The sequence below is a fragment of the Capricornis sumatraensis genome, chromosome 3 (assembly GCF_032405125.1).
Source record: "Capricornis sumatraensis isolate serow.1 chromosome 3, serow.2, whole genome shotgun sequence".
NCBI lineage: Eukaryota > Metazoa > Chordata > Mammalia > Artiodactyla > Bovidae > Capricornis > Capricornis sumatraensis.
This window is the reverse complement of record NC_091071.1, coordinates 141,992,476-142,006,025: the sequence shown is the minus strand read 5'-3', so window position 1 is coordinate 142,006,025 and position 13,550 is coordinate 141,992,476. Positions and strand designations below refer to the sequence as shown.

At 37.8% G+C, this 13,550-nt stretch overlaps 1 protein-coding gene across 4 annotated transcripts in view; it reads right to left on the bottom strand.

Moving 5' to 3' along the window:
- MAP2 (microtubule associated protein 2) overlaps positions 1 to 13,550 on the bottom strand; it is a 249,811-nt gene that overhangs the window by 70,651 nt on the left and 165,610 nt on the right. For all 4 annotated transcript variants that reach the window (XM_068967679.1, XM_068967680.1, XM_068967682.1 and 1 more), the window contains exon 5: positions 7,542 to 7,826. In XM_068967679.1, the coding sequence (XP_068823780.1) occupies positions 7,542 to 7,803 (262 nt within the window). In that variant the 5' untranslated portion in view covers positions 7,804 to 7,826. The remainder of the gene's footprint in view (positions 1 to 7,541; positions 7,827 to 13,550) is intronic.

Here is a 13,550-nt window from a genome sequence, read left to right as displayed (position 1 = left end):
AAAAATAAAATACAATGCTATTAAATTATATTTATAGCTAGAAACAAGAGAGAGTAATTTTTATAAGTAGTTTTGAACTCTCCTTAGCTCAAATCTGTTGCATTAAGATTCAAATTCAAACAATAATTTTTCAAAGTGTCAGTGGACCAAAGAGAATTATATATATATGTGTGTGTGTGTGTGTGTGTGTGTGTATATATATATATTAGTGTCTATGATGTAGTTCTGACTTTAACCCAAAACAAGACAATAAAGAAACGAGAATGATTTCCACAAGGGCATGGGAGGAATTTTCTGGAGGAACATACATGGGAGTATGGGAACATACATTGCAAATGCATATGCAAATTAATCTTAATTTTTAAGTATTATATTATATTACATTAGATCAAGCCTTACTCTTCACCACTTGAACTGTTTGTAGGCAATTAAAATTCCAAGGAATAAAATCATGGGTTTTATTTGTTGAGTCACTGGGTTTAATTAAAAGGAGTCAAGAGAAACCAAGTTTTCCTTAAATTCTGATTCATAATTACTGGCTTCAAACAATCACATTCCTCTCTAAGATTCTGGCTGAAGAGCAAAGAAAGATACAAGGTAATTCTTTTATAGAAAGAACTACCTACAATTGCACATTTAAATAAACAACTGTATCTGGTACCCATCTTTTCTTCTAATTTGTAAAACATTTTAAGCTGTATTTAGCAATATCTGCTATAAGCAAGCAACCTTACCAAGGTTGAGAGGCTGTTCTTCACTGTAAAGTCCAGGTAAGACAGCCCCCAATTAGGTTCAGATCCCCTTCTATTTTCCAACAAGGCAAGTCACATATGATTGAAGCTAATACTCCAAACCTGCTTCAAACAGTACAGAGAGCACATAGGACAAAGCAAACATGACAAATACACACCTCATGCCTTTTCTAGCAATTCTTGTCTTTCTCACTTTTTTCTAGACCCAGATGCCCAACCTTTCGAAGGAAAACATTGCAAAGATCCCCATTTTCTGTCCTTGTCCATCGGCGCCGCCAGGTGCAGACACTTTGCAGTGAGGCCCTGTGCTTTTCTGCAGATCCACCCTGAATGCTAAATAACTGCTCTGCACACTCCTCTGCGGAGCTTGGGGAAATGGCAGCCAGAGCAATGAGTGGTTGGCATGGCAACAAGGAAAGGAAAATCTGCAACCTTTTGTATTGTTAGGCCAGCCTATTTATTTGCCTTGAGGGGTGGTAGGGCCGGCTTCAGTCGCTTCACATGAGAAATGGTTCTGCACCATTTTGCTCTGTGTGCATTAATATATATTATGCATAATATACCATAGTTTAAATGGGATGGTGATTCCTACCATTATATCTAAAATGTGGGAATGGAGGGAGGGGAATATGGGGTGAGAAAATGCAGATTAAAATTTTCTAAGATTAGAAAGGGAGAGAGAGAAGTGTAGAGGTATATTCAGATTTTTGCTTGTGACTGCTGATAACCTTTTTCTCCACTATGCATTTTCAATCTGAAATTTATAATTTCAGCAACAAAAAACTTAGATATCCAAGTATGTTCATGACTTGGCTGCTTGAATCAGGAGGATGTGAAAGGGCACGTTGAGCTTTAGAAGGTGCATCTCCATTGGAAAGCTCTGGAAAAAGTGACTGTGATAACCCAGAAGGGTTTTACAGATCTCACTGCTTTGATGGGAGCAGACCTGGAGAAATGCCCCAGAAATGCTGGAGAAACAATGCAACCCTTGGGAAATCAAGGGGTAGTTTGCCGAAGGACTGACCTTTAATCTTCAAATTTACTCAAAAAGAGACCTGGCAGTGACTTGTGATAATCACAAAGGCACTTTACACTGTGACTGCTGTTTTTTATTTTAACCAATGTTCAAAGCATTGTACCTCAGAATAGTCAAAATCACTTAAAAACTGTGATTTTAAATACTTCCAAGTTTTGGCATCTGTAAACATCTCAGAATTGCCTTTCTTTCTCCATTCAAGCTGAAAACTGGGAATAAATTTGCTGTCATGCTGAAAGGCACATGGATGTGACCGTTCTGCAATGGAAGAACTGTCTCTGGCTATGACTGGTTATTGTTGACGCTGGGCATCTAGCTGCACGGGGCAGTGGAAGGAGCACGGCCCCATAAAGCAGACCTGTGTGCTGGCTTTAGCCAAGTATCCTGCATAGGTCACTAAACCCATAAATAGGAGAAATATGAGAGGTCATCTTACAAGATAACATTTAGTTATATGGATGTTGTCTTGCGTATTACGTATTCAGTCACTCAGTTCTTTCTGACTCCTTGCAACTCCATGGACTGTAGCCCACCAGGGTCCTTTATCCATAGAATTTCCCAGGCAAGAATACTGGAGTGGGTTGCCATTTCCTACACTAAGGGATCTTCCCGACCCAGGGACTGCACCTGCGTCTCTTGCATTTCCTGCATTGGCAGGTGGATTCTTTCACCACTGCCACCTGGGAAGCCCAGATTTTATCTTGATATAAATTGTAATGTGCATTTGAGCACCACCTACAAATAAGAAGCTTAAATATGAGACTCCTAATTATCACCCAGAGTCGAAACTCTATGGGGACTGAAATGCATTTTGTTTGCTTTCCTCAATAAAGATAAGGTGGAAAAGAGAAGAAGGGTTTATTACAAGCCTTTATTCTTATTAACCATGGTGGAAAATGATTTAAAAATGACTTGTTTCAGAATTATGTTGTATTCACTTATCAATAACAATAACTTTCCTAAGTGGCCCATTTTTCATGGATTTTCTATGGTTTCTCTTCTGTTGTTTTAGGCATGGCTTCTAAAAATGACAATTTAATAAGTAAATATAAGAAAAATTCTTAAAGTAAAAAGTTATGTGATACTAGGTGAGTGTAATTCTATCTACCTTTCTATGGATTAGCTTTAAATTGTAAGGAAAGAGACAAAAATCTAGATGAGTAAGTTGTAAATTAAATATAAAGTGTTATTTCCTTCCAGCATTTTCTGTGCAACCCCTCCCCGCTGCTTCCTCCCCCACCATCTTCGTGCATAAGATCAAAGGTAAGCTGGCTATGGCCTTGCACCTTCAAAAATTAAAAAGTTATTATGGTCCAGACATGAAGGTAAACACTGAAAGGGGTGGATGAGAGAGAATGAGGCAGCCCTTTGGTTAAAGTAAGTGTCCTCTGATGAAGGAAAAGAGGAAGGAGAGTTGATGATTGCAATTCATTTATTATGTGATCTTGTTTATAGATATGAATAAAGAATGTTGAGCAAAAGATTTATTTCTAAGAATGAAAGTAGAAGAAAAGGAAAGTAAAAGAAAGCTTTGGCTTTGATCAGCCATGGTCTGGACATTGTAAAAGACAGTTGAGGATGTCATGGGAAATGTTTCCTGTTTGCAACATCCTGAAAAACATCCATATAGGAGAAACTGCAATATACTGATAGATTACACGAAATGATGAAAGAGTGGGGTCCTCACTCAAATAATCACCTCAAAATATAATGCCTGCTCAATCAACGGTCTCTATCATCAAAGGATAGCATTTTTAAAGATCACATCTAAGATTAAAGAATATTCCTTTTTTACTGGGGATGATTTTTGTTTGCAATTTGTGGAACAATTACATATAAGCCATCAATAATACAATTTATTACTTTATTAAGCTAAAGTTTGGAGTCTATATAAAGTCTGCTTTATTGCCTATGCCAAAGCCTTTCACTGTGTGGATCACAAGAAACTGTGGAAAATTCTGAAAGAGATGGGAATACCAGACCACCTGACCTGCCTCTTGAGAAACCTATACACTGGTCAGGAAGCAACAGTTAGAACTGGAACTGGAACAACAGACTGGTTCCAAACAGGAAAAGGAGTTTGTCAAGGCTGTATATTGTCACCCTGCTCATTTAACTTCTATGTAGAGTACATCATGAGAAACGCTGGGCTGGAAGAAGCGCAAGCTGGAATCAAGATTGTCAGGAGAAATATCAATAACCTCAGATATGCAGATGATACCACCCTTATGGCAGAAAGTGAAGAGGAACTAAAAAGCCTCTTGATGAAAGTGAAAGAGGAGAGTGAAAAGGTTGGTTTAAAGCTCAACATTCAGAAAACAAAGATCATGGGATCTGGTCATATCACTTCATGGGAAATAGATGGGGAAACAGTGGAAACAGTGTCAGACTTTATTTTTTGGGCTCCAAAATCACTGCAGATGGTGACTGCAGCCATGAAATTAAAAGACGCTTACTCCTTGGAAGGAAAGTTATGACCAACCTAGACAGCATATTCAAAAGCAGAGACATTACTTTGCCAACAAAGGTCTGTCTAGTCAAGGCTATGGTTTTTCCAGTGGTCATGTATGGTTGTGAGAGTTGGACTGTGAAGAAAGCTGAGTGCCGAAGAATTGATGCTTTTGAACTGTGGTGTTGGAGAAGACTCTTGAGAGTCCCTTGGTCTGCAAAGAGATCCAACCAGTCCATCCTAAAGGAGATCAGTCCTGGGTGTTCTTTGGAAGGAATGATGCTAAAGCTGAAACTCCAGTACTTTGGCCACCTCATGCAGAGTTAACTCACTGGAAAAGACTCTGATGCTGGGAGGGATTGGGGGCAGGAGGAGAAGGGGACGACAGAGGATGAAATGGCTGGATGGCATCACCGACTCGATGGACGTGAGTCTGAGTGAACTCCGGGAGTTGGTGATGGACAAGGAGGCCTGGCGTGCTGCGATTCATGGGGTCGCAAAGAGTCGGACATGACTGAGCGACCGAACTGAACTTGGAGAGAAATTTAATTGCACATTAACTTATCACTGAAAAAATCCTCTGTAGTTATGAGAAGATAACAATTTAAATTTTCCTCTCCTGCTGCCTTCCATACATGGATGACTGATGGATTCAATACTCACGTCTTTTCTCTGGAGGGAGGCTGGTTTAAAATTACATCATCATTTGGACTGAAAACATCACTGTTTACAACCTTTATCATTATGAATATACATAAAAAATTTACATAATCAGTGTCCCAACAGTAATGTAATATTCATTTGATATATGTTAAGCTGAATTCAAAATTAACTCTGGATGATCTTGAGCCATCTGTTAGGTTCCTTTTAATTTATGTTATTTTCTCAAAGAAGCTGGCAAGGCCACACTGACCTGACAAATAGATTTTTTTCTATGGTCTCAAATACTTAATTAAGATATTGAAAAAATGAAATAGTTAATGATGTTGGTTCTGTCCTGCTTGACCAAGCATGCTACAAGTGATTTTTTTCTTGGGTATATAATAAGCCTCCATAATAGTCAGTGAGAGTCAACTGGTGAGAGTTCAAGAGACAAAGTTAAGGCTTTTCAATAGCTTTCCCCATTAATTTGAAAAGAACTTTCTTCTTTTTGTGTCATTCACTCAACTGCTCACTCAACACACATTTATTGAGTCTTTGAGGTATAATGTCAACTGCTGCAGGGGCCAATGATGAGAAAAATCTTGGTTTCTCACATTACCTCCTTTATTCCTACAATCATTTTTTTCTAACATGTTCTCAACTCGCCATGCCTCAATCGCTTCAAAATTTTCCCAGTTAGTGCTCCTGATACCCAAGTCGCACTCTCTTCAAACTGTATTACACTTAACCGGAGAAAAATAGTTCCTGATCAAGGGTGTCCTGTTGTCTATATGAACAGAACTACCACCACTGATAATCACAATAACAATGGTACAGACACTATTTCTTGAGTCATTTATTTTATACACTCTACCTCATTTAATCTTCCCTGTAACCATGAAAAGTAAAAATAGCATTTTTATTTCATTCTTAACCACAATTTCTTACTAATGAGACATGGGTGTGTATAGGGCACTGGACAGCTTTTCAAATCCTTGAATTAGCTTGGACACTGCCACTTTCTTTTTCCTGTTCCACATACATTTCTGCAGGGTATTTGCTTTTTTATCACAGCAACTTCGAAAAGACCCCAAAATCCCAGCTTCAAAGAGACAGGACATCATGAAGAAGAATGTAGTATGACCTAATGTTGAAACCAAACTATCTTAAATTAATAGTTCATGCAGTATTTGACAGCTATTGAATATCACAGAATTTCATCTGGGTATTTAAAAACGCTCTGCCACACTCTTGTGCGTCTGCTGTGGAACCTCAAGATGCTTCTGTATGTGATTTGGGACCTTGGTTTGGAAACAACCCCTCTTCAGCTTTGCCTTTCTATACTGCTCATGTGGCACTGAACGTACTGTGTTCTGTATTTGAATTAGCTGTACACACAGGTCTCAGGTGTGCTACTAGATCAACTGCTCTGGGAAGTTCAGAGCCCATTCTTTGCACTCATCCTGGCACAGCTTATACGTAGAAAATGTTCAACATACTTTGTTAAATGAAAAGAATCACACTATGTATGTATGTATGTATGTATGTATGTATGTATGTATGTATGTATGTATGTATGTAATTTCTCCTCAGTTATTTGAAATGCCTTTCATACTTGCCCATTAAAATTTAAATATATTTTTTGAACTGAGTGTACAGAGGATGTGTGGCTAACCAATTGAGCATAGAAGACTAACCCTTGAATAAGTAAGGAATGATCTTGAAGCAGACAGAGCCTTTCTTACTAGCAGTTTACTTACTGTTTTTGGAGTAGCATGTCTGCAAATTACTGTCTTCAAACACATTAAATTCTGAATTACAGAGAAAAGGAAAATAATGGTAAAGAACATTAGAGAGCAGACTAATGTGCTGCAGTCCATGGGATAGAAAAGTGTCGGACATGACTGAGCGACTGAACCGAACTGAATGTTTCTCTAAGCCATTAATGACAATATCATCAACAAACTTGTCGTAGAAATTACACTTTAAGATTAAATTATATTCTGTTATCCTTTAAGCATCTGTATATTAGTTCTTAAAAAGCTATCCAGAGAAGTATTAAATGGTCCCCGTGTATGCACGTGCTGTTTTCCTTTCTTTTTTCCTTTTTAAAAGCTGGGAGACAGACTCTACATTCCTTCCTGCCCTAAAAAGTAAATGTGCTTCTTATCAATTAATCAGATTTAAGTCCAATATCATTCAAGAGAATCTCAGTTAGTGAAGTTTTTTTTTTTTTTCAGTGATTTACAATGCTGACAGTTATTAGCAAAACACATACACACCAAGCCATTTGTCTACTAAAATTAAGGTAGTAAATGGAAATTCCCTGGTGGTCCAGAGGTTAGGACTCTGAGCTTTCACTGTAAGGGCCCTGGGTTTGATCCCCAGTCGGAAAACTAAGATCCTGCAAGCTGCTTGGCACAGCCAAAAATAAATAAATAAAAAATTAAAAAGGAGCTAGGATTGAGAATATAACTGATCTGGGGGAATGTCAGGCTAGTTCCTACGATTTTTCTCTCCTTTTGGTGTCTATTTCCCTTGACTGACTGGAATTTCAGTCCTAGCACTAGTGAAAGATCAGGGCTGTAAACTAATTCACTTTAAGTGTAAACAGACGTCAAAGCACAGAGCAAGCACTGGCGACAGAAGAGCCCTTAGTTACCTGCTGTTTCTCTGTCAGCTGAGGTCAGTTCTCCGTTGATTCCGTTCTCTTTGGTATTTGAGTAGGTGCCCTGTGACGCATGTTCTCCAAAGGCGCCCTCTTCATCCTCTCTGTAGGGGAATCCATTGGCGCTTCTGACAAGTCCCTCCCCTGCCCCACCTTGATCCTTGATCTCTGGTGGGTGTGGCTGGGCGGATGCCTCTGTAAGTTGAGCTGAGGTCCAGTGAGGCGCCTTTGCTTCATCTTTCCGATCATCTGCCATTCTTCAATGTCCTGGGATGTTTCCTGTGATTGGAAGAAGAAAAATGGCAGCCTTGACCTTGGAGAAAGCTTATCTGAAGTACTAAAATAGCGAAAATTGACAGCAAACTCACCAGCAACTAATGGTCAAGAAAACACATTCAATAACCCACTTTTAATATCAAGAGGTAGCTACTGTTAACACCTTAGTTTTTAACAGATCTTTTCCGGAATATTTATTTATTTATTTATTTCATATAAGATCACCATTAGTTTCATATACTCTATTTTTTAAAACTAGTGTTTAGCACTTAAGGACATATCTGAGCTAACTTTCATTGACATATGACATTGACTCAATAGGAAAATAGGGAAAATAGGGAAAATCTGAAATATGAGAAAACTGGATAGAAAACAGTGGGGAAAAGAATGGCTGAGGGGACATGCTGGATTATGGAAAATTATTCCAAATACTCTTTAAAACAACTCTCTGTGAAATCTAGAAAAGACAATGGTGAGTATATTAGTCCTTTCAGTTTCAAAGATGTTTAATTCAAACCAGAGGTAGATATATCTTTCTGGATACTGAATATTAAGAGACACAGAGTTTTGACTTAACTTTTCTAAGCTCTATGTATAGATTAAAAAGGGAACGATATTTTCTCTTAGTATAAATCTTACATAGAGAATAAATATAATATTAGGCCTATGTCATAACTTACAGTATTATTTCACAGTTAAGTCAATTCAGTTAAGTCACTAATATTCATTAGGTGGCCATAAATTATAGCAAAGTTTGAATAAGTCGTGGAATAGGTATTCTGCATGTGTTAATAAGGAAACAGTAGGTACTGCACAGCCTTCACTTATATGCTGAAGCCACTGAATTTACAGATCTAGTTGACAAGAAGTGATACATCACTGTTTTGAAATGCTGTTGCCAGCAATGTAGCTTCATTGATGGTCTATTGTCCCCACCCTGATGATGACATAGACAATCAGAATCTCTCACGGAAGCTAAGAACATTTTCCTTTTTTTTTTTTTTTTTCAAGATAGTAACTCAAACCAAACCCTCCAAATAAACAAACAAAAATTCTATGAAAACAAATCCAATTCTAGCTACCAAGTTCTGTTTAGAGACATCACAAATAAATAAAGCTGTCACGAAAGTAAGCTTTCTATCAGATTTCTAGCAAGAGTCTTATTATTATTAGTTTACTGAATTTCAATGCTATTCTAAGGTCCCTATTCTAATTTTCTGTTCATACCAAGAACTACATGAGTTAACTCATTTGAACTGATTTGACAACACCAAAGCCCCTCCCCACACCCCCACAATTGCTTCCCATAAGGGTTATACTTATCTTCCCTATGAGCATTTAAACAGGATTTAAGCAATTTAGTTTTTAAAACATTGATTGGAGGGCTTCTGAATAAATCAAAGTGTATCCCCACATCACTGACGATGTATAAAGAACTGCATACATAGAAGAGTATCTTTATCTGTAAAATGAGGACAATGATGCCTAGTTTATTGCTTTGTTGCAAATTTAAACCAAGTAAGGACTCAGCACAGCCCCCAGCAAGCTCAGTAAGTAGTAGTTTCTACTTTTGCCATCATTATTATAATGATACCAACAGTCATCATACCACCAGTTACATATAAAATACTTTCAGTAGTTTTTCTGGAATTGTTGGTATAGGAAGAGGAACCTGAAAACCTGGTAAGTCCAATAATAAGAGTTACTTGCAAATTTCTGCCCATGTATCACAGAGAAATGTATGAATGTTCCAAGACAGGCACAGCCAATTTTTGGGACAGGAGAGCCTAATGGGAGGAGTGTGTCCTAAGAACTAACCACTCCACGTGTACATCTGAAAACAGCATCTTTTATAAAGATGGTTCTGCAATGTTTTAGATCCCACTCTGCTGCTGTATTCTAGTCAAACATGAAAGCACCTAAATTGGGAGTCTGAGGACTGTGCTTCTTCTGAGTTGTTCTGGCATCTCCACCTACCTAATGGGCTGAAAAAATGATCTACATTCAAACTGTGACCTTGATCACAATATTTTATTGCTAGTGAGACTGTTGGTTCAGCATCCTTACCTTTACATGCCTTGCTTTCTTTACTTTTTCTTTACCAGAACAGCTTAAATAAGATTCCCACATACTTAAATGGTCCAGACTATTGCTTTTGTGCAGAATGAACACTTATAAATAGGAAAACTTTCCCACAAAGAAGTACATGACTTGTTAATATTGCTTTTAAAAAGATTAACAGGTTTTCTATTTTTAGGGCAATTTCAGATTTACAGAAACATTTGAACAGATAATACAGAGTTCCTATGTATCTTCTGCACTCAAATTCCCCTGTAATTAACATATTAGTGTGATTCATTTACTATAATTAATGAAATAGTACTGATGCATTAGCTGAAGTTTATAGTTTAAATTCCCTTAGTTTTTACCTAATCCTCTTTTTTTTTGGTTCTAGAATCTCATCCAAGATTCTATATTACATTTAGTTCCATGTCTCTTCAGGTTCCTCCTGGCTGTGAGAGGTTCTCAGACTTTCTTTGTTGTGGATGACCTTAAAAAATACTGGTCAGGTAAATTATAGATGTCTCTCTATTGAAATCTGACATTAGTTTTCAATTACATTTTTGGGAGGAAGACCACTAGCAGTAAAGTGCTCAAATAAACTTGGGCAATGCTGAGTTACATGGGCATGCATAATACAAGTTTTCTGACAGCTTTTGCTCTTTTACTGCACACAGAAATCTCAGGGTAGGGCACTGGTGTGCAATGCATCCCAAGTAACTGGCTACAGAACCTTCATTTGATGCTATGTTTATTAACATCTCTAAAAGGATTTGGAAAGTACTTAGATTTGCATTTCAGCCCATGTTTACCTCTGGGAGTTCTTGCCACAGACATTCAAAGGAAATAAAATAATATGAGCATCCACAACTCCCAGCAAAATGTGACAATTTTTCCCCCAGAGCGAGGTGGAAAAGATTTCTCAGTGACTAAAAATCTTCATCTTGAACCTAAAAATCCAACACTGAAATGAGCAGTGTGTTCCTTGATAAATATCCACTTAATACATGATAATTTGTTTTCAAAAGAACAGGTATTCAAAAAGTGAATTCCTTAGTACTTAATACTTTCGAGTTTTTAATTCTTTCTTTATAGTTAGTCAACAAAAACTAACGTTGGAAGAAGACAGGCAAGGCTGGCTACACTGACTTCAATTGCTATCAGATGTACAAATAAAGTGAATTTATTATCTAAAATGCATCATCTGGATTCCTGATGAGACTATTCAGATAATACTCCTTCAAACATATGTAATTAGTCATATTTCACTTTCTAATTCATTGGGCTTTTGAAACATACAGAGCCTAACTATCTATTAAGTGACAAGAATTTGAGGAGATTTCAAGCTAGAACTGGCATTGCTCTGGCAAAACTTATTTGACAGAAAATATGATTTGGAAAGATTTGTTTCAGTTTTAAGAAAAAGCATCTGGAATCAGAGAAGACATTATTTAGACCCACTCCTTTCAAATAACAACATGATATTATTAAAATACCACCCATTCATGATAAATTTCACTTAAACACCCAATCAGTGTTTTGGGGTCACAGATAATCTCTACTCTTCAGAATGGTGTTAGAACATAGTTAAAAGTTATCACAACTTCCTTTAATTTATTCTTCCTGATGTATAGTATTACTTTTACCTGAATCTCTGAAACCATGCTTGTGGAATTAAAGGTGACAAGAAAACTGAGAGAAAGGCAAATCCTCTCCAAGTCTATAAAAGAAAATTTGTGAGGTAGCAGGAATTGTAACATCCCATTCCTACTGTGTAAAGGGAAAAACTCTCCTCTCTCCATATTGCAAAAGATCACATAACATCCTGCTCCTAAACATTGAACAGCTAGACATCTGCCGCACAAGCTTCTGGATGGATAAAGCAAGCTGAGAAGCTACTGGAACTCTCCACCTTCTCCTCTTCCCAAAAGCCTAGCTTCATAATGTGAGCAAGGAAATTTCTAAGTTTTTTAAAACAGTACTAAGTCTAAGGCATTGACTTATAATTCATAATAAGTTGCAATGGGATCTTAGCTGTTAGGGCTAAGCACAAATGACAACATGAATGAGGATACAGATACCTATAATACGGATTTTTAAGAAGAAATCCAAGAAGTTTCAATATCTGTTTTGTGTGAGAGAGAAATATTTCACTTGACTCTATCATATCATGGCTATTATGTGACATAATGCAGGGCCCCAGTATTCTTCCCAATTAAGATATACCATTGGAAAAAATGTCAAGAGAAGATCTTGTGCCAACAGAAATATTGTCATAGACTTGAGTGGTGAGCTTCAATCTCTGCTACCTCTTATTATTAAACAATTTCCTCTTGATATTTGAAAGTTCTCTAAGGACAGATATTTCTTACTTCATCAAAATCCCAGCTGTTAAAATTCCAGTTCTTCCAGTTTTCTAAGCCTTATAAGGCTTAGACCTGGATCTCTCAATCTAATGCTCCTTGGTAAGAACATGCATGATCTTTTCACACCAGCTGTTGAATCCACAGATCATGGCTATACTCTCTGATTCATTTCACTGATGGATAAATATGAAAAAAGAATCTTGGAAAGTGTTAGTCACTCAGTCATGTCCAACTCTTTGTGACACCATGGACTATAGTCACCAGGCTCCTCTGTCTATGGGGTTTTTCCAGGCAAGAACACTGGAGTGGGTTACCATTTCCTTCTCCAGAGTATCTTCCCAACCCAGGGATCAAACCCGGGTCTCCTGCATTGCAGGCAAATTCTTATTGTCTAAGCCATGAGTAGGCTGCAAACATTTGTTGAATGTGAAATTAATTAACACCTCCAGATTGGTTCTGTCAGCTATGGGTATTCGGCCAACAGTAGCTCAACTAGTTGCAGGTGATGTGAGTTCAGTTCCTGGGTCAGGAAGATCCCCTGGAGAAGGAAATGGAAACCCACTCCAGTATTCTTGCCTTGAGAATCCCAAGGACAGAGACGTCTGGCTGGCTACAGTTCATGGTGTCGCAAACAGCCAGATGTGACTGAGCGACTGAACACACACACACAAACCCAATCAATGAGAGAAGATTCATTCTGAAACCTAATTTTCAGGCATGACAGAAGAATGGAGATTTAAGTTCTAACTCCATTGAGAGCATACGAAAAATAACATCAAGCAGAACAAACTTCTAGTCCCAAATAAGACTTTGCATACATAATAGTGACTGTGCAACATACAGGTTTAGAAATACCTTTAAGAGAAAAAAGCTTTAAAATAATGAAGCTAAAATGGCCTTTGGTGATGATCATCCATTCCAATGTAACTTGAAGTGTTTCCAGCCAAAATCAGCCTGCAGTGCAGGAGACACAGGAGATGTGGGTTTGATCCCTGGGTCAGGAAGATCCCCTGGAGAAGGAAATGGTAACCCACTCCAGTATTCTTGCCTGGAGAATCCCATGGACACAAGAGCCTGGCGGGCTACAGTCCATAGGGTCACAAAGAGTCAGATGTGACTGAGAACACAGCACATCTCCCTCCCAGAAAGTGAGACTTTCTGGTTTTAGGGCTTGGAAATTGGTATTTTAACAGACTTAACAAGTTACTCTGAAACACTGAAGTTTGAAGATTGGTACTTTCAGGCAAACCTGCTGCATAGGACCTCAGAAAAGAGTGGGGAGAGACAGAAATGCATATAA